Raw genomic sequence first — 19,792 nt, 5'->3', positions numbered from 1 at the left:
TAACACCCAAAAATCAAGTTACAATTTCGTTTTGAACGTGTTTCGTTCAAATGTAAACAAGGGATTAAATATGATAAAAAATATATTTCTCGTTCATTACATTTTCCGAAGTGAATCATTAAATAACTCTCGGCTTCTCAAATCCGATTAGTATGTAACAAAAGGGAGGAAAATTTGACTTTTTTAGAAGTAAAAATTTGGAGGACACGAGATGTTTTTTTATACATTGAGTGGCGTAATAAGTAATGTTTCCGTAAGTATGTTATCAAAATTAGTCCCAAAATCTTTCACCTTAAAATAGTTAATTTATTAGCCTAGGCATTCCATTGGAATCTATTTTTAGGCATAATTTTAATAGATATCCCAAACTGAATCAAGATTTCAAGTCGGTTTATGTAGGTACCTAGTTATATCAATCTAGTTGAATTTAATACTAGTTATTAACTTCCACTACCATTAACAAGGAGCACTACTAAAATAATTTAATATCAAATATTTCAAGTAAACTTTAGTTAGACGAAGGAAATTAAATAAGGTGACGCTTGCTTTGAGGCGTAGAACATCCTAACCAATGTTTCTGAGAGCGGAGCAAGGTTAGTTCTAGCTTTAACATTGTTAGAGCTTAAATATGATTAATCAAGTGGTCTATATATAATCAGGAAGCTGTAGAAGATAATTAATGTGTTATAGGTGGCTCGGAGGTAATTAATTTAAGACAAGAGAAGGCACACGAGTCCTGTTTAATAATATTGCATAATTTCTACCGTATCCTAGTAGTTGGTCTTTGTGCCTTTTGTAGTAAAATTATGAATTTACGGGTCTGGTTTGTCTATTGTGTTATGGTTGGTTTCCTTGTTATTTGGATAGATAATGAAATGTAACTCAAATTAACTGTACATTCATCATAGTAGGTTGAGTAGGTTTGATATCCAACGGAATATTTCTTAAGTGATCCACAAATTGTTGATCTGGGTCTGGGTGGGTTATAATGTGCATGATAATATATTATGTTTTTGGAGGTAGGCACCTCCGGTCAAAGTCAAGACCAAATCAAATAGACCAGGAAGGCACTTTTGAACGTCAAAGCAAACGGGCTCCGATACAAAAGAAAATCCTAGTAAATTTCCTAAATTTTAATATAATATTTTATTTTATACTACGCCTATTATTTCCACACAGCTGGTAAAAAGACAGAACATAATAAGTCAACGAAAGACAGACACAGTTTAACAAGCAAAACACCATCTCAGAATTTCAACTCACTATTCCTCATGTATGTATTTTTCTTCGCTGTTTGACTCAAAAATAGAAGAATCTCGTTACTTCAGTGCACACTGCAGCGTGCAGTGTTTCCTCCATTAGCTACTTTCTAGTTTCATTAAGACAGAGAGCTCGGAACCCTGACTGCCAGTACGTCTAAGGCTTTACGTCATTTACCTTAACTGAACAAGCAGACGTGGCTTTTTTTTTGTTTTGTTCTTAGTTTAATTTGATTTAGCAGTCACAATGGTAGAAAACCATAATTAATTTACTACCGTTATGACTGCTACGCCCGAATACTCAAACTCTACTCAATTTTAAGTTGTACTTAAATGTCGTGCTGTCTCTGTAATTTTATAAAGAATTGATAGTGATAGCGTAGCGTTTGAGTATTCGGGCATTACTGTAATCAGTAACTGATATACTTATAAAATGATAAAAGAAGAAATATTATAACAAAACATACATTACACATAAAGAAAATGTTGTTGATAGCTCTTGTTTTCAACCAGTTCGTCGTCAAAGAAAAAGATGCTTTAAATAGAAATTTGTCATAAGTATTTTATATAAAAAAGAAAACAATCAATAAATTCGTTCTTGTTAAAAGATTGTTCTTTGTTTTTTAACAATGGCAACAAACAATTCTTCGGTAAGCATGTAAAAGTTTATTTTTCTGAACAAGACTAAACATTTTAAGTCGTATTTAGGTACGTATTGTTTATTTATTTTTGGCAAAGATTTTGATTATTGATAGAGAAAAGTTTTGAGAAACGATTGGCGAGCCAGACAAGAGATCTATACATATAATAAAATCGTAGAAAAGTGCTGTCTGTACATTGAAAATAAAAATAAAAAATATAGCAGGGGTTATTGTTATGTCGATGTCGAACCCAAAAATGTAATTAACTTTTTTTTGTCTGTTTGTCTGTTTGTCTGTTTGTCTGTTTGTCTGTTTGTCTGTTCGTCTGTGCGCGCTAATCTCAGAAACGGCTGATCCGAGTTGGATGCGGTTTTCACGAATATATTGTGGGATGCTTAAATTTACATTTAGTGTTTGTTTCATGTCAATCGGTTCATAAATAAAAAAGTTATGTCAAATTAAAGAATCACGTCGAACATTCTATGCTTATACCATTAATCTCCGCAACTATTTGACGGATTTGGTTGAAATTTGGTACAGATATAGTTTAGAACCTTAGAAAGGACATAGATATATTTTTATTTCAAAAATCAAAAAATAAAAATAAGAAATAAATTATTTATAAATAATTCTATGTCGATCGTTACACGACTTCGGTTCATGTTATTGTTTTAATTTATCGAAAAAAGTAAATAAATAGTAAAAAGGTATGAAAAAAATAATATCAATATAATAAAACATTTAGTACAAAGAAAATGCTCTAACGGAGTATAGATAATTCTATGTCGATCGTTACACGACTTCGGTTCATGTTATTGTTTTAATTCATCGAAAAAAAGTAAATAAATAGTAAAAAGGTATGAAAAAAATAATATCAATATAATTAAACTTTTAGTACAAAGAAAATGCCCGAACGGAGTATAAATAAATAATCCAAGTTGTCTTTATCCTCGATAGATGGCGTTGGGATCGAAATAGATCGCGCTATGGTTTTGTTACATTCATTTGGTTGGGTATCGGCCGAGCGCTTCGGTACTATCGTAGAAAAAGTGTATTATCAGTCGTATGATTATTTGTCTGTAGTGGTCCTGCTGTTTCGTATATTCTAAATTGGTTTCGTTGTATTTGTCAATTAATAAGTTTATTTGTTGGGTTTTCCTGGTTTTTTGGTTAAACTATTTAACGTAGGTTTAGTTTGATATCGATTATTAGTAGTTACTGTAGTTAGTTTTTTTAATTTTAAGTCTAATATTTTTTTGAATTAGATTAGATTTAAGTCGTTTCTTTTAAATTATTTAGTTTAAGCTTGGTTATTATAGCATAGAGGATAGGTTGTAATATAGTTTCTTTTTTAATTGTTATAAATTCGTAATTCGTAGTTTTCTTTAGTTTTAAGTTAGTTTAAGTCCGTTTTTAAACTATTTTTTCAATGCCCTAAGTGAGTATACATCTATTAAATTCAAACGCAGAGCTCATTATGTTGATTTTTGAAGAGTTCCCTGGAATATCTTCCACATCTCATTTTTGAAGAGATCCCGCGAGATCGGGAACTATGTGGTTAAAACCAAAAATTTGCCGGAAGTCACTATTCCACGCGAACGAAGTCGCGGGCAAAAGCTAGTACATAATATAATAAACAGAGTGACTTTGAATTCGACGTATTCGTCTCGGGAGGTGATAATACAACTAATTTCCTACAAAATTAGCCCTGAAGTCACTGGTCCGAAAGTGGCTAGTTTCTGATATTAAACAGTTTTGGTTTTGGTATAAACCACTATGTATATTAATTAAACATTAATATTGTAATATTTTCCTTTATATGGCATTCCCCAGAGTATTAGAAAAACAGAACAGCAGTTATTATTTATTTACTGAATCGCGTATCATGTCGCATATTATACATAAAAAATATACATAATACTCTTCATATCTGCTATTATTCATAGATATTTGAAAAAGGAGGTCTTTGTAGATATTCCGCGTTTGTAGGGTTATAGTTTCCGTAACATAAACTTGTTATTCTTCTTCTATTTTTTTTTGTGCACCCTCTAAATCTTAACACTCTGAGTGACTCACGACATGAATGTGAGTCACACTGGGTGTTGAGATTTCTGAAAGCAGTATTATATCTATTTATGGTGAGCTACATAGCTTATTGAGCTCATACGTTGAGATACATACATATGTATCTACATATATTGTTTATATAGCAAGATTTTATTTTGTTAAGAATTACACAATAATCATGTTCGGGATGTATCTTTATTGTTCTTCTTCACTATTTTAGTTAAAGTCAAAGTCAAACATGATTAGGCAAAAGTTCACTTTTTATCAAAATATCAGGTACTATGATTAGATGATTAGTACCTAATAAATAATAGAAAAAAGCCAAGAGAAAGATCACGACTGATTAAATTTGAACATAGATAGGCATAAAACAAAAAGTACCTAACCTATAACCTAACAAATTTATTTACTTATACGTTTTACACTTTATTGCACACATACATAAAACACGTTTACATTGTAAGCAGTTAGTCATTTGGAAAAAGAATACAAGTCGCCGTCCCCGCTTTAATTGAACAACTATTTAGTAAACAGGACAGGGAGCGCAGACTCGACTTCCGCGGTGGAACGGTGGAGCAATCCCCTAAAGTGGCTCGGAACAGAAGACAAATGATGCACCGTTATTGACTCACTCATTTGTAAACGTTTTGCTAATGAACCAAAGTATTAATAAACATTTTTCCTAATTTTTTTTAATATATCACATTCAACGGAGCGGAAAGTTGTAGGTGGTAATAAAGCCACCAGATGGGAATTTGAATTTGAAAACACAAATGCCGTATTGATGATGGAAATACTAGAATGCTAGAAATGTGGAGCGATTGATTGCTTTGGGATTTCAGTTTTGATATTCAGAAATGAAATAGTGAAAACTGATTAATGAACGAATTTATTGAACCGATTTCGGTATCAGGCACATAAATATAAGTTTATTTGTCTTTTTTAAAACAACATTGCTTCTATACTAAAATTTTCGCCTGTCGTAGGTGCGTTTACAAACATACAAGTTCACATACACATGGCACTTACACCCGAAACGACAATTTGTGGATCACATAAAGAGTTGCTCGGCGTTGCGTGGCAGTCGGTTGTCCAGCCACCGCGGCAAGATTATAAGATAAGACCCAAGCACTTTTGATGACGGGGGTACGTTCAAAAGCCGTCTAGCTTTTAAGGAAAAAGATTAAAAAGGTAGGATTTTACCTCAACCAAAACTAAGCTGGCGACCACCAGTCAAAAGTAACGAGATGTCATTGAAACTTGATTCTGTGCCTTAAAAAAATATAAATGCTAGTTCAAAGAACAAGCACTCGATACATTTCTATTGTAGAATATCTTCCTAACACATTAAACCAATCAGCAAGCGATAAAAGCAGGGTGCGCACGTTTGTACTGAACAACTGTAGTACTTTTACAAGTCACGTTTAACTTTTGAAATGGCGATGCATTTTTCTTTTAAAATCTCGTAAGTGCTCTTTTCGAGTGATCCCAGAAGAGTTTTCAAGAAGTTTCCGATTCATTCATAGCATCTGTTCCTTTGCAGTTAGGGAGGAAAGTTTGTTCTTTGAGCACACATACTACCAGTTCCTTTTAGTTAAAGGTACAAAATAACGCTTTACCGCCGCTGGAAAGGAGGTAAAGTTGTTTTTGTTGATGTAAAAGTAGTATACTTATTTCTCCGGAGCTGTGGACTACCTAGTGGGCTTACCGGGGCTCCGGCTGACACTCCATCTCGCCTAGCCTAAGGCGGGATTTTAGGGTTCCCAATTACAATTAGATATGATTTAACTTTAAAGAACATGAACCTAACTTATAAATGGTAATTTGTAACCTCCAGATATAAAAACACAAAGATTGCTTTGTGAAAACAGAGAGATTAATCCTAAACCTTAAGATTATTACTAATTTCATTTAAAACATACGTAACATAAATCTTTTAACTTAATGCAATATAATATTCGCATAACAAGATGGCCACCGGCGCGTGTACGTACAACACACACATACAAAGTACCTACATACCTACCTACACACGGTACCTATATCATTAAGTGCCTTTATTAAAACTCCGTACAAAGTAGTTGGGTAAAGGTCGAAGGTATTGTGGACCCTCACTTAGTTCAAAGGTTCCCAGCGTGGGAGTGACAAAACTTATGTCCTCACATTAAGCCCTCCCCGTGGCTGATACTCGTTTTAATATTTTTAGGCTTTACCAATTTCGTACGGGTACTGATTATAATAATAATGTAGATGTGTTTTTTTATGTGTAGGTAACTTAGTTTTTTTTATAATAGATATGTGGATTTAGGCGAACTTTACTTTTCAATTATTTTATTTCTATTATGTATTACAAAGTAATAAATGTTATGTTTGTGCACAAAGGCTTTTTGGTTTGTAGATATGCCATTTCGAATCGTTTAAAGTTAAAAGTCCGTAGGACCGCATCGTACGCATCGCACGCATCGTACGTATTCCGTATGACGTCATCAGCACGCATCGCATGTAAGCATTGCTGATGATACGGTGCGTACGACGCGGATCATTGGACGCAGTTGTATGACTTTCTATACAAGACAAACTAAAATCCGTTGCGTGCGGTGCGTGCGATACGTACGATGCGGATGGGACCTAAACACACTGTGTAAACACATTCCTGGGCTAAACAATAAATGCTGCAATGAACCTAACTTTTAATTCATTCGATCTATATAATTTCCTGTATATGATTGTAATCATATACCTACATATTGATTAATATCCGTCCAATCTATGAATTTATTAACCACTAAACAGCTTTGTTTTTATTTCACGATATTCAGTCGATATCATATCCCCACCCTAAAATCATTCGATACTAATAGTGAGTGACAGTGTGTCCTAGTTCTAATGAACTGATAGACACTGGCATGTAACAGTGAGCCTTATACGTTCGGTAAATGAATTTTAAAATTCAAACATGATACTGGCACGTATTGTATTCCATTTTCAAATAGCATATGTTATCTATGTTACATTGGCAAAATATATAAAAATTCTATAGTTGGTATTCTGAATATTGTTTAGTAAAAATTTTAATTCTACCGAAAAACTGTACAAAATATTTATATGTATTCCCTTTTTTTAATATTCACTGCAAGACTGTTACAATACATTCTGGCAATGTTTCAGATTCGAAAAATAAATATTAAAAAACATACTCGATTTTTAAACCGATTTCTGATCCGATTCTGAATGTAGAATACATAAAAATATAACTATTATTCATTTATACTAAGGGTGGTGGTACACTTGCCATAGCTACAAATCGGTAAAAAAGTATTTTTTTAATCGTTATATATGTATATCTGATCCTCAGATCAAACATTAATCTATACAAGACAAATACTATTATCTCACAGTTAAAAAATAAAAGGAAAGTAGATAAATTTATAAAAAATAACTTTAAAAATAAAAGTCAAGCAACTTTCTGTCGAACTAGTTTCAAAATAATTAACCTTTTCATAAAGTGGAGTTTATTTAATAACATCTAAATACTTGGTGTCGGCCAATAAATGAAAAACCACTTCTTTCATTAAATATCGAAAGATTTAATCTGTTCCTTCGGTTATTTTCCAAGAAATTGAGAAAATACTCGAACGAGGAGGTGGTATGGAGCTCACGTGAGCAACGTGGTGATTTCTTATTTTTCTCTAAGTTTCTATAATAAGTGTTGTAAGTGAATTGTTCGAATTCTTCCCACTTTCTACAATTTCGGACTTGAAAGAAAAAATGTTTTTCTCTTAAGTTATCTACAATTTTATTGAAACTTAAATTGTAATAATGGAAGTTGGAAATGCGTGTGTCTAGCGCTAAATAAGATTTTTTCTGTATTATATTTTTTTTTGGAAAATTCAATTCAATGAACGTAAAACCAATTTTCCAAATCTAGAAATTATCAAATGATAATAGTTAAATATAATTTCTTTTATGTTTCATTTGTCCCTTTTACGTAATATAAATTTTAAAGTTCTTCCCCTTTTTCTTAATCAGTCAGTCGATACGCTGTCGGGGCTAAACTACTGTTAAATGATAACTGACAGGTACAATTGCTAGAATTGAATTTCTAAATGTAACTGGTTGGTTCAAATTGCAGTTGCAAACAGTCAGTCAACACACAATTTTACTATTATATAAAACTGAAGAGTTTGTTTGTTTCTTGATCGCTCTAATTTCCAGAACTACTGGTCGGAATTGAATAATTATTTTTGTGCTGGATAGTCTATAACTCACGCATTAGGTTATATAATTTACCTGTAATGTTAGTTGTAGGAGTCGAAATAAATAAATAAATCTAACTAAATAAATCTATTTATCAAGGAAGGTTATATGCTATGAGCAATAGCACGCTACGAACAATAGAAGCCGAGAAGAGTGGGTGAAACCGCGCGGAAATAGCTAGTAATTTTATAAGTCGAGAAGATAATTATATTAGCACGACGGCCGCACTCAGCAGCGCTGGCAACGGACAGGCTACTTTTATTTTCCCTCTAATATACAACCTTCAGCGATAAATGTTAACAGTCTGTTTATTTTCACAATTTTTCATGTTTTTTTCACTTTCCTGCTCTAGATTCTCGTTCTTTATGACATAATTTGCATAAACAGTGCCGCTCTTTGATATTATACATACTAAGTACTGGAACTTAGATGGTGAAGCCGGCGAAACTTGTGAGCTACGTTGTTTTGAAAAGAAGTCGTTCATACTACAGTTTTAAATATTTTAAAAGTTAAATAAACATGCTTCTCTTAATGCTTCGCAAAAAAATCTCATCTAAAGTTGGAAAAGTTACAAAAAATCAGCTCGAAGTCTCAGGTTGATTTTAATCAAGAAAATGTTAAAGATTGTAAGTACGGAGTTCTGCGAGGTTCAAGCACAACAAGAACAAATGTCGAACTATTTTTCTCGTTACAATTTATCTTCCTCCGGCGACTAATTACTGGCCAATATCTAAAGGAATTCGAGCGAAGTTCGTGGCAACTCGGAAAAACTTCTCGTATTAACGTTGCGAATGAGAAAATTTTTCAACATTTCGCGTTATTTTTTTGAGTTTACGATTAAAAACGAACTTTTCGATTCGGAAAAGAATTTCTGAGTGCTACCCTGCGCTTCTTCGTGAAAATTGTTGCTAACTTCCATTATCGACGCTTTTAGTGTTCGAATGAAATTCTTTTCTGTCTATTTCTATTGCTGTTCTCGTTTGCAGTACGATCTAGTTTTATAACACGACCCGGTTTTAAGTCAATTTCGGATATTGCTACAAATCTTAGAGATATATTTGAAGCTACAACGTAGATTTCAATAATCATTATTGCATGTCTTACATAAATAGAATACACGACTTGCCTACTGTTATGAACCACCATCGGGCCCATATTTGTATTCCAGAACTAGTTGGACTCCCTTTAACAGTGCACATTACTACTACTTAACACACACACGCCTTTTATCCCGAAGGGGTAGGCAGAGGTGCACATTACGACACGTAATGCCGCTGTACAATGTACACCCACTTTTCACCATTTTTGTTATAAGTCCCATGTAATAGGGGGTGAGCCTATTGCCATATACTGGACCTACCATCACCACCACCACCTACTTAACTACTAATATTTATTAAGATTTATAACTCACGGTGAAGGTCGTTTCGCGGGTACCGCTAGCAGTTCCTTCAGGGTCGACAGGAGTCCGGATGTGTGAGGGCAGCAGTTCGATCAGGTTCGTCGTTCGGGGTTGGTAACGGAGCACCAGTACGCAGGTAGACACCAGGGTGTAAGCCAGCAGAGTACCTGTGGAAGAAAGCATACAAATATAGTTTATAACGTCAAAAGTAATAAAGCTTATATTAGTGTGGCGTAGTTTGGGTCTGAGTTTATAATATAATGGGACAATTTTGTTGGTTGAAAGTTTGGTAGTTGGATTACAAGTATATACATCATCATCATCAGCATATAAGTGGCTACTGCTGACCAAAACCTCTTCTCACATGGAGAAGGTTTAAGCATTAATCACCACGCTTGCTCAATGCGGGTTGGCGATTTCAAACTTATAATTAGAAATTATAAGCCCAGGTTTCCTCACGATGTTTTCCTTCATCGTTTGTCAATGGTGTCTAAATAATCTTAGAAAGTACATATAATTCGGAAAAAGTCACATTAGTAGTGGTAGGTTTTGAACCCGCATTTTCATGCATGAGAAGCGGGCGTCTTAAACCTCCGGGCCACCATGAAATCATATTACAAGTGCGTCTACTAAATAAGATATCTTCTGTACCGAACAGGAGTTCTCATATTTCAACAATTAATTTCGAATCGCCAGTGTGATTACCAATCAATTACCTATACTAAAGCAAACCTAATTGGACATTACTAAACATATCATCAACACACACTACAAATGACTTAAAACAGACACAAAAATCTACCTACTTATTACTTAACTCTGTACTTAATATAACCAGTTTGTTTAATCACGTTAGTAGTTTGTCAAGGCAATGATTTATTAATTAACAATATTCCTCACTGAAAGGGCCATCGAACGTGTGGTGATGGCTGCGATGCCAATCTGAAATTGATGTCATAATGAGTTTCCATGTCAGCAAGGGTGCAACGGTGTCAACATTTTAGTAATTAAACTTCTAGTTACTGGTGTTTGGATTAACACAGTTTAGGTTCTTGATAATGCAGTTAGCTAGGGGACAGTGTTGTAATTAGTTAGAAAGCTTAGGAGCCTATGTATCTAATTATTGTTGTCATTATTTTTCCTAAAATCGTATGCTAGAATTGGAACTTGAAACGGGATATTTATCCATGTTTTTCTATTTCTATGAGTTTCCTTTTCTTTCCAGTTTATCCGTGATCATGGCGCTTGCAACAGTGACGAAATATCGGAAACTCATAGAAATAGAAAAACATGGTAAATATCCCGTTTCAAGTTCCAATTCTAGTGTTAGTGACCATGTCAGTTTAAAAACTTAAAATTGTATGTTTACGAGTGATAGTAAATCTTGTGTATTTCATTAACTGTTATATCTACGACTAGACGCACTTCTTTTATAATCTTCGGTTGAAAATTTGAAATTGATGTCATAATGAGTTTCCATGTTACGTGTACCAGTGTAGTGGTGTCAACATTTCAGCGATTAAACTTCTAGTTGCTGTTATGTTTGGATTAGCAGGGTTTAGGGGGCTTACTACTGAGCAGAGCGTTGTAGCCAGAAAGCTGGACACACCTGTTATCCCTGAACGCCTCTATAGAATGTGATAGGGGTGGGACTTCTAACCCGTTAAAGCTGAGTACTACATCTAATTTTATTGACAAAAAAATAATATGGGGTGTTGAACCCCCAATTGAAAATATTAAAAATAGCGATTTTTTCGGTAAAAATAATTCAGAAATGTTTTTTTTCTCATCAAAACATTATCCTACATATGAAAAAAGTAATGAATTAGTTAGCCAAGGTTATTGGCTACCATTTGTCGTTTTTTTTTTGTTTCTACGACGCATACAACCTTTGATATCACATAAAGTACAAAAAATATTAAAATAGCCATAATTTTTATGGGGAGGGGGTTCAACCCCCCATATTTCGTCGATAAAATTAGATGCAGTACTCAGCCTTAACGGGTTAGAAGTCTCGCCCCTATCACATTGTAGAATGTACACCCACTTTTCACAATTTGTGTGAGTTAGAGTAGAATAAAGTCGAGAAATATTTTACCCGACCCGGCAATCGAACTAGTCTGACAAGGCTTTAAATGTATCTGGAACTTCTTGCTTGTTTAAAATAATATGGGGACGCGTACTATATTGAAGTCCAGTGGATAATATTACGAGTATTATGATGATAGAGATGAATAAATAAGACTTCCACTAGAAATACTACATAAATAAGATTTTCCATCTAATTTCGTTGAAAACATAAACGTTCATAATCCTTCCTAAACCTTCTAACATAAACGTTTTCGGAAAAGAAACTACAAAAACATTAACTTAATTTTGAAAGCGAACAAGATACAATTGTACTAAACTTTAGTTTTAATTTCATGAAACAAGTACGTTTAAAAGATATGCCACAAAAGTAGACGTGGAAATGTAATTTATGTCTATATAAAAATGAGTACGTTTTTTTCTGTTCGTAATTCACAGTGATAATTAACAAACGTAGCTTACACTGCAACGTTCTCCATAAAAACGATCCTCTTTGAAGTAAATCCAACTGAGATAATTCTTTGTAAGATAAAACTACGCGAATGTTTTAGTTTATTTTTGCGTGTGGCTTACACAATTATGATAATTCGTTGAAATTGAGACTTACTTTGTAGTCTGTTGTTTATTTTTTTTAACTGTGTTTATTTACTTTTCTACGTTGTGTTTTATAAACTGTGAATTATTTTATAAAATTAAAACTTATAAACTGTGAATTAATTTATACAATAACGTAAGGTCTTGATTTTATTGTAATTTTCATGAGACTAGTCTAAGTAGTCGAGTTCCTCGTCAAACATTTACGTGAGTAAGCCGATCATAATAATTAACGTAAGTCCTTTTTATAAGAATATAGCTTGTGTGTGTGTGTGTGTGTGTGTGTAAGTAGAATGATATGTTTGATCAAGTCAAAATACATGCAATAAATCACATCGAACGTGTAAGAAAGATAGAAAATTATATACCTACTTTTGATTTTCTAGCATTGGTAAGGCTAAGTACTCACAAAATATAATAGCAATTTTTATAATTAATTTAGTTGTTGATTTTTGAAACGTAGCGTAAACTTGTTTCATTCTATGACAGTTATTAGTTACAAGTGTCCGAACCAGCTTCTCATTTTAACACTACCGTTATGCCCGAGGGCGGTTCTCCGGAATTCCAGTTACTAAACTATTTTCATTCATCAACTGGGAAGGTTTTAGGAGGCTCAATTAATTCGAAATTTTAAAAAAATGAGACAAATATCTATCTGAAAACGGACCTCTGATTCAGAATAAAATAAGTAGTAGCAGTAAAATTGGAACTTAAAACGGGATATATATATATATATATATATATATATATTTTTATTGTTAAATGGGCTGACGTTTGGCCGCTATCTCACCTGATGGTAAGATTTATTTATTTATTTACCATGTTTTTCAATATTTTTTTAGATCACGGATAAACTTTATCCGTGATCATGGCGCTTATAACAGTGCCGAAATATCGGAAACTTATAAAAATTTAAAAACGTGGTATAAATATCCCGTTTTAAGTTCCAATTCTAGTGTTAGTGACCATGTCAGTTTAAAAACTTATATAGTACTTAGCAGTAAGTTAAAAAAATCTCTCGAACAAAATCCTTGATATTCCATTGTCAACTGTAGATATAATTCACGGCAAAGGACGTATTAAACAACTATAGGAGTATAAAACACTCCGTCTGGGTAGAATTTACTTTTCTAGCAATCTTTTATGACGCAAAACGGCACGACCTTCGCACCGTTAAAGTATTTCAGGCTTTTGCTCTTCGTACCTACATTTTTACTTGAATATTATGTAAGTAGTTATACAACGTGTTACAAAATACCCATATACATCAAGAAATCCTGATGTATACAGGTTGAATAGAATCTCTACACAAAGTTTCAGCTTAAAATACGTTAAAAAAATTACTACCAAATACTTGGTATCGCATGGTTCTTGATTTCAAATCATACAAACGTGTCACAACAGTACAGGGGTCACTCGCTAGTATTACGAAACATTTCTTCTGTCAATCTGATCGCCTAGTACCCATCTACCTAATTTTGATTCGCGCGGCGGCGAGATTGGAAAAAATCAAATTTGGATTTAAATATTGATTTCAAATCAAATCACTTTAATGCATCTATAGTGTACAGTGTCTACAATTTTAATAAAATAATACATGTCCCTACTATAGGCCATAATCTTGTTTTTGAAATAATATTTTTAATTATTAATATTTTTAGGTAACATTAATTATTAAGACAGTAGAAAATCATTTCTTCTTTTTACTTGATATTTCGTGTAGTTCACACTCACATTTAAGTCGGTTTAATGATAGACATGAGTTCTACAGCTCATTGCTTAGTTTTCATGATAAGAAAATAAATAACTGCCCGTTAAGCTTTCTTTTTCGAAATTATTTTTAAAAGAAGTCTCATTTTTATTAGCTCCGTACTTTTACACCTTAAGCTACAACCAAAATATATACACATTATATCATATGTAGTGTCTATTTATCCTGCCGCAGGGCTGCAGGAAGAAATCAATACACAAATTTAATCATGTAGGTATATTATTTTACTAATAACTCTGAAATCAAAACCTCTCCAATATTTAATTACTCTACACGATAATCAATTTAACCTTATTCATACCACACCTAAATAATGTATTTTGATAATTTGCAGTCAATATTTTGGTACGCTCATCATAATTTTGTTTAACATGTTTATGTAATTAGCGAGAGCAATATTATAATTACAATTTACGCGTGTAATGTGAGCACTAGACTGTGTCAAAATGCTAAAAGCAAAATAATAGTGTTGGCAAATAAGTTAGTGCTTGACTAAGCGTATGATTACCTATTTGTATTTATGGAAGTGGTGTGGTATGGCATGGTATGGTATCATTTCAAGAGTTAGCGCCTCTAGGCACTAACTAGACAATGTATTTCTCCTAGTTGGTATCGCTTTTTATTCCCAGAGATGATGCACATCGTATTTTATAAGATTTACTTTCTTTAAACATGTGGAGGTGGTAAAGAAGAATATTTTCGTCACTTTTCTTACTCTTGCTGCGGGTATCATAAGCGGGCATTACTTTCAAATCAAACATTTTCGATTAAATTGCAATTTCGATTAAAGTTCAAGAGAAACTCTTTCACGTAGATGAGGCCAATATTTCAGCTTTGGAATGTATTATACTCAATATTTACTCTAACAACTACTTACACAATAACTATTATTGGACACTTACTTATTAATAAAAAAAATAATCCTAAGTTCGCATATTTGACTTCTCGTATTTCAGTTTTTTTATAATCAGTTTCTAGAACAAAATAAATAAGAACGAATAAATAAGAAAGTATAATAACTAAATTAAGGTCTATTATTTATATTTTACTAGCGGTCTGGTATTGCTGTTTGACTTACTTGCTTGAAGATTTTTTATCGGTCCTGAAGCTGAATAACCTGGATTTTCCAAAAGCTGTTTTGGAGAATCCAGTACGAAGAGGAGATTTTTGCTCTACAAAAGGAAGAAGAATGCATCACATATTTCTGATGAAAGCATGGTTCAAAGTGAAGTTGACTTCCCAAAAAGGTTTATGTGAGAGGATGCTCCAAAGCCGATTGAATTCCAGTCTTTGTCACAAAGACCTCTTTTACGTCACGGAACCAGTAATCAATCGAAGGTTTTCGATGCATTTTTTTCCGCAATTTTGTCCCCTACATACTTTGCAAGTCAAATCACAGTAAATTGAATTGTTGAGCTTCTATTTAAGTGCAGAAATTACCTTGCATTTCACCGGTACACATTTAAGTAAATTAAAATAGAGTATTGAAAAGAAAAACAAATATGGCACTCATGAAACAATTACGGTTGCAATATTAATTATTATTAGAATATTTTGATTTGAATATCTGACGCTACACTACTTTTTGTCATTTTAAACATCAACAAAAGAACACAAACGTAATTCAAACACTATCTTTACTAAAACAAAAGAAAACACACTCTACTGAGTGTCACACATATCCGTATCGATTTCGAATTTGGGTCGCGATAGGACAGGACAGGACAGGACACTAAAACCATTTAAACATCGACTAAAATATTAAAACTCCCATTATAATCAGTGCACCATACCACCAAAGGCACAGCCACTAAGCATAAAATTTTTACATCAAAATCTTCATGAAAATTCCACAAAAGCGACAGTACGAAGTACCGAGTCCTCCCTTCGTAGTCCTATAGGTATAAATGTGTACTTTCTAAACTGACATTGTTCTTGGTTGCGACCTCCCCCTTATGTAGGTCAAGGGAACGATGTGCGCCGTCGGCTTGCGTGTAATCTGAATGAACAGACGAAAAACATTCTATGTCTTAAAGAATCAACGATATTAGGAGCGTCTCCGCCATAATAATATATTTTTGTTTAGACACTCGTAATTATAAAGTTTTTTAAATTATTATTTATACTTTTTCGTATGGCGGTTGAGTTTTTAATTTTGTTACATGACATTTTTTTTTGTTTCCTTATGTTTTGGTAATAAAGATAAATAATCGGTTTAAAAGAGAAAAGCTGTAGGAAATAGACAAGAGATAAAAAAAATCTTTAGTACGTACGAACCTACACGAGGTTCAGATTAGGAACATAAATCCTTCCGTGTAATATATAGGTACTCATAGTAACTATGATTACTAGTGGTAAGTTCGACGAGATTTCTGAGAAGGATAAGGGGAAAGAAGAAAAGGGTAAAGAAAGTTAGAACTCGAACTAATTACTAACTCCGATAAGACACGAATGTTAAATATCTCCATTTACGTAGTAATTGCTGTCTATAACATCCAACTAAAGGCTAAAGCTAATGGTATACTTGGTTTCATAAGTACCTCTGTTATTTATAAGCTAAAGACATAATTTTGCTAATGCAATAGAGTTATAGGTACACACGATAAAAATTTAATAATGTTAGCGCATAATTCTTTTAGAATTTCGCAACGATAGAGCCAGTCTTAAAATTGTCTGTTATTGATGTTAGTGGAATGGAAAATTATATATTAAAAGAGACTTAAAGGTACTTAAGAAAATCTATTTTTGTTTTTTTAGGGCACGAAGGTTTTACACAATTCTACGATAAGGAACTCAGTAACACTATAAATTCTTTCGTGTGGATTGTCATAATAGTCACATTTACACACAGTAGTAACTCTGGTAAAAAATAATAGTAAAAAGTTTATATACAAACGAAGAACTGTTCTCGCTTCTTTGCTACGCGATCCTCTTCCTGAGAGGTGTTGAAAAATTCAATTTTCCCTGTTGTTCACCGTCGTCGTTGTACTTCGTAAAAAGAGGGGTCCTCCTCCCAAGCCCTCGTTTGTCTTTACTCTTTTATACCGTAATGTACCCGACCAGAATCACAATGTATCCAGTTTCCGACCGTTACCCGATCAACTTTTAAATACTGTTTGTTTTAAATTACGCGTTCAAGGAGTACTATTTAATTCATGTCGCTTATTTCCTTTGCTGTTTCTTTTAGTCAATGTTGTTAGATATTGTCCATGTTTTACTATCGACATCCAAAAACATCGCTTTAAACATAATGTTCCCACAAACGTGTGTAAATACTTTTAATGAAACATTTGTAACACATTTTCTGCCCCTCACTGATTTACCGCCTCTCACACCTACGGCTACGATACAAAAAGCCTCATACATTTTTTCGTTTGAATAAATTTCACTTTTTATTCATGAAAGATTCAGTGGCGTAACATGAAAGTGGTAGGTCGCTTTACAGGAGATCTACATGTTCCTAAGTGCATGGAGTGTGCTTCGGGATTTCTCACATGAATAAACCGTGAGACGAAGATTAGTTGCGGCCCATGTTGTGAACATTCAGACGTATTATATAGTAGCCAATTGGAACGGTGCCCATATCCAGACGGAGATTATAAACTATTTGAGCGTCCTCGTCATTTCTGACTAACCTGCTTTAGGGACCATATCAACGTCATATAAATATGCTTATTTACCCGTTTAAGTATGATTTACTGTCATATGGCCAATTTGTAACTTTTGAGTGGTCGTTATTTTCACAACGTTACGAAACTAAACGTAAATTGGTTCGAAGTCATAGTTAAAATTATAAGCTTCACATAATACATCCAATAACATTAAATACATCTCCCTGTTCACATAATCTGATCAAATCATTGATATGTGCGCGTAATATGTAATCAAAGCGGATATAATATTCCCTAAAATCTTAATATCCAAAGTCTGTGAATAATTTCATTGAGGTCGGTCAACCGTAACCGTCGCCTCGACTAAGCTGTAGGGAAGGCAGTGTTGCCGACTACACCGCGGGAAGTGTTGCCACAACTTGTTGCCGTTTATTCAATATTTAATTGTGTCAGCCCAGTGCCGGTGCTACACTTGCACCGACGTTTTGGGGGAAGTTTAACTTTTGGAATTGTCTGTTCCGTTTGTGTTATGTTTTACGAATAATTTGTCAATTTAGAACTGAAAATACATCTATAGAGAGTTGAATATTCCATCGCATTCAATTTGTCTTTGAAAAACAGCCTCATGTTTTTGTCTATTATCAATTTACGCGTATCATTAAACATATACTCTTGGTTGGCTCAACATTGCCTCTATAAATCTTCTTTTAAAGAAATATGAGCGTCATTTCAGTCCGGTAAACTCATAAATCAAGAAATATATGTTCCATCGATGCTGCGCGTGGCGGCTCCAAGTAAGGATTTGTGCTCGGTTGATAGCAAATAAGCTCGCTCTATTACTCCGGACTCGAATATCGAATATATGACTTGCGAAATATCAGCCACGTTTTAAAATTTTGGTTTACATATTTTTTTATTATAAAATGTAGTGTTGTTATGTAATATTAAGGATTTATTGTTTAAAATTTACTCGATAGTTACTTTATATTGGATTGTTTCCACGTTTTGTAATAATCATGTTTAATACTACAGAAAAATGGATTTTTGATATTATTAAAACATTACACGACCATAACGTGCAATAATACCGATTTTCACGAATATAAAGGTCTGGCAACCGTTGAAATATGACTATAACAAACGTCAATCTTACATTTTGTTTCCCTCTATTTCGTTCAGTACGTGACTGTTACTACGTGTGTGTCGCGGCGCGGTGTCGCCTGTTGCCTGACTGAGCACGAACACGCAAACTGATATAAACCTAAGTGACGTCACGACAGCCTGATGGCTACTATGACGTGAACGGATTGGAAACAATCGTTTCACCTACTTGTCAGGTAGACACTTTGTCAGATAGGTTACCTGACGATACCTGACGGAACCAGACAACGCTGACAGGTACCGATGTACGATCGAAACTCGAGTGACATTAACGTAACTCCATTGACAGGTAACTAATTTGTTACTGTAGTGAAAGTTCATTGACTGCCTTGTAATGGCCGATTAATCGAAAGTGCGACATGAGATGTAAGTGTTTGGCTTCATGTATGTGTCGGTAAGTTTTATTGAAAAATTGTGTTGTTATAAGTTTAGGAGGACAGAAGATTTACTAGTGAAAATCTTAATAAACGTCTGTGTACATAACACTTCAATCTACATATATATGTAATGGAACGTTCGTAACGTTCTTTCATAGAACAGCAGCTAAGACATTTCCTTATATAAGTATTCTTGTTTTACATTTATATAAGCTATCACTTGTTATGTAAGGCTACTTTATTTTTTGGTAGCTAAAGTTACAAGTCTAATTTCTGAGTATTTCCGATTCTTTTGTTGACTGCCTAATTCTAATTGGGTTATCAGATTTCGATTATTTCATTACCATGAACACGCAGGCCTTGGGAGTAACCATGAAATACGTTTTTGTCTATCACAATTTATCATTTAATTCTGTAGATTGTTCGAATATTTTTCAACGAAAATGGACAAGTACGTTAAGCTTTTGTGTGTGACTTGAAATCTTGTAATTACTAATTAGACACAAGACACAACCTAACCTAACCGTTGTACTTAGAGTCATTTAATGATTACTTAACCCAGTC

General features: G+C 33.5%; 1 protein-coding gene across 2 annotated transcripts in view; it reads right to left on the bottom strand.

The window, feature by feature from the left end:
- LOC118263180 (probable cationic amino acid transporter) overlaps nt 1-19,792 on the bottom strand; it is a 155,510-nt gene that overhangs the window by 12,047 nt on the left and 123,671 nt on the right. For both annotated transcript variants that reach the window (XM_035575020.2, XM_035575026.2), the window contains exon 11: nt 9,639-9,793. In XM_035575020.2, coding sequence (XP_035430913.1) covers nt 9,639-9,793 — 155 coding nt within the window. The remainder of the gene's footprint in view (nt 1-9,638; nt 9,794-19,792) is intronic.

The sequence above is a fragment of the Spodoptera frugiperda genome, chromosome 25 (assembly GCF_023101765.2).
Source record: "Spodoptera frugiperda isolate SF20-4 chromosome 25, AGI-APGP_CSIRO_Sfru_2.0, whole genome shotgun sequence".
Lineage (NCBI taxonomy): Eukaryota > Metazoa > Arthropoda > Insecta > Lepidoptera > Noctuidae > Spodoptera > Spodoptera frugiperda.
The sequence above is the reverse complement of the archived record's forward strand: the minus strand, read 5'-3'. Positions and strand labels throughout refer to the sequence as shown.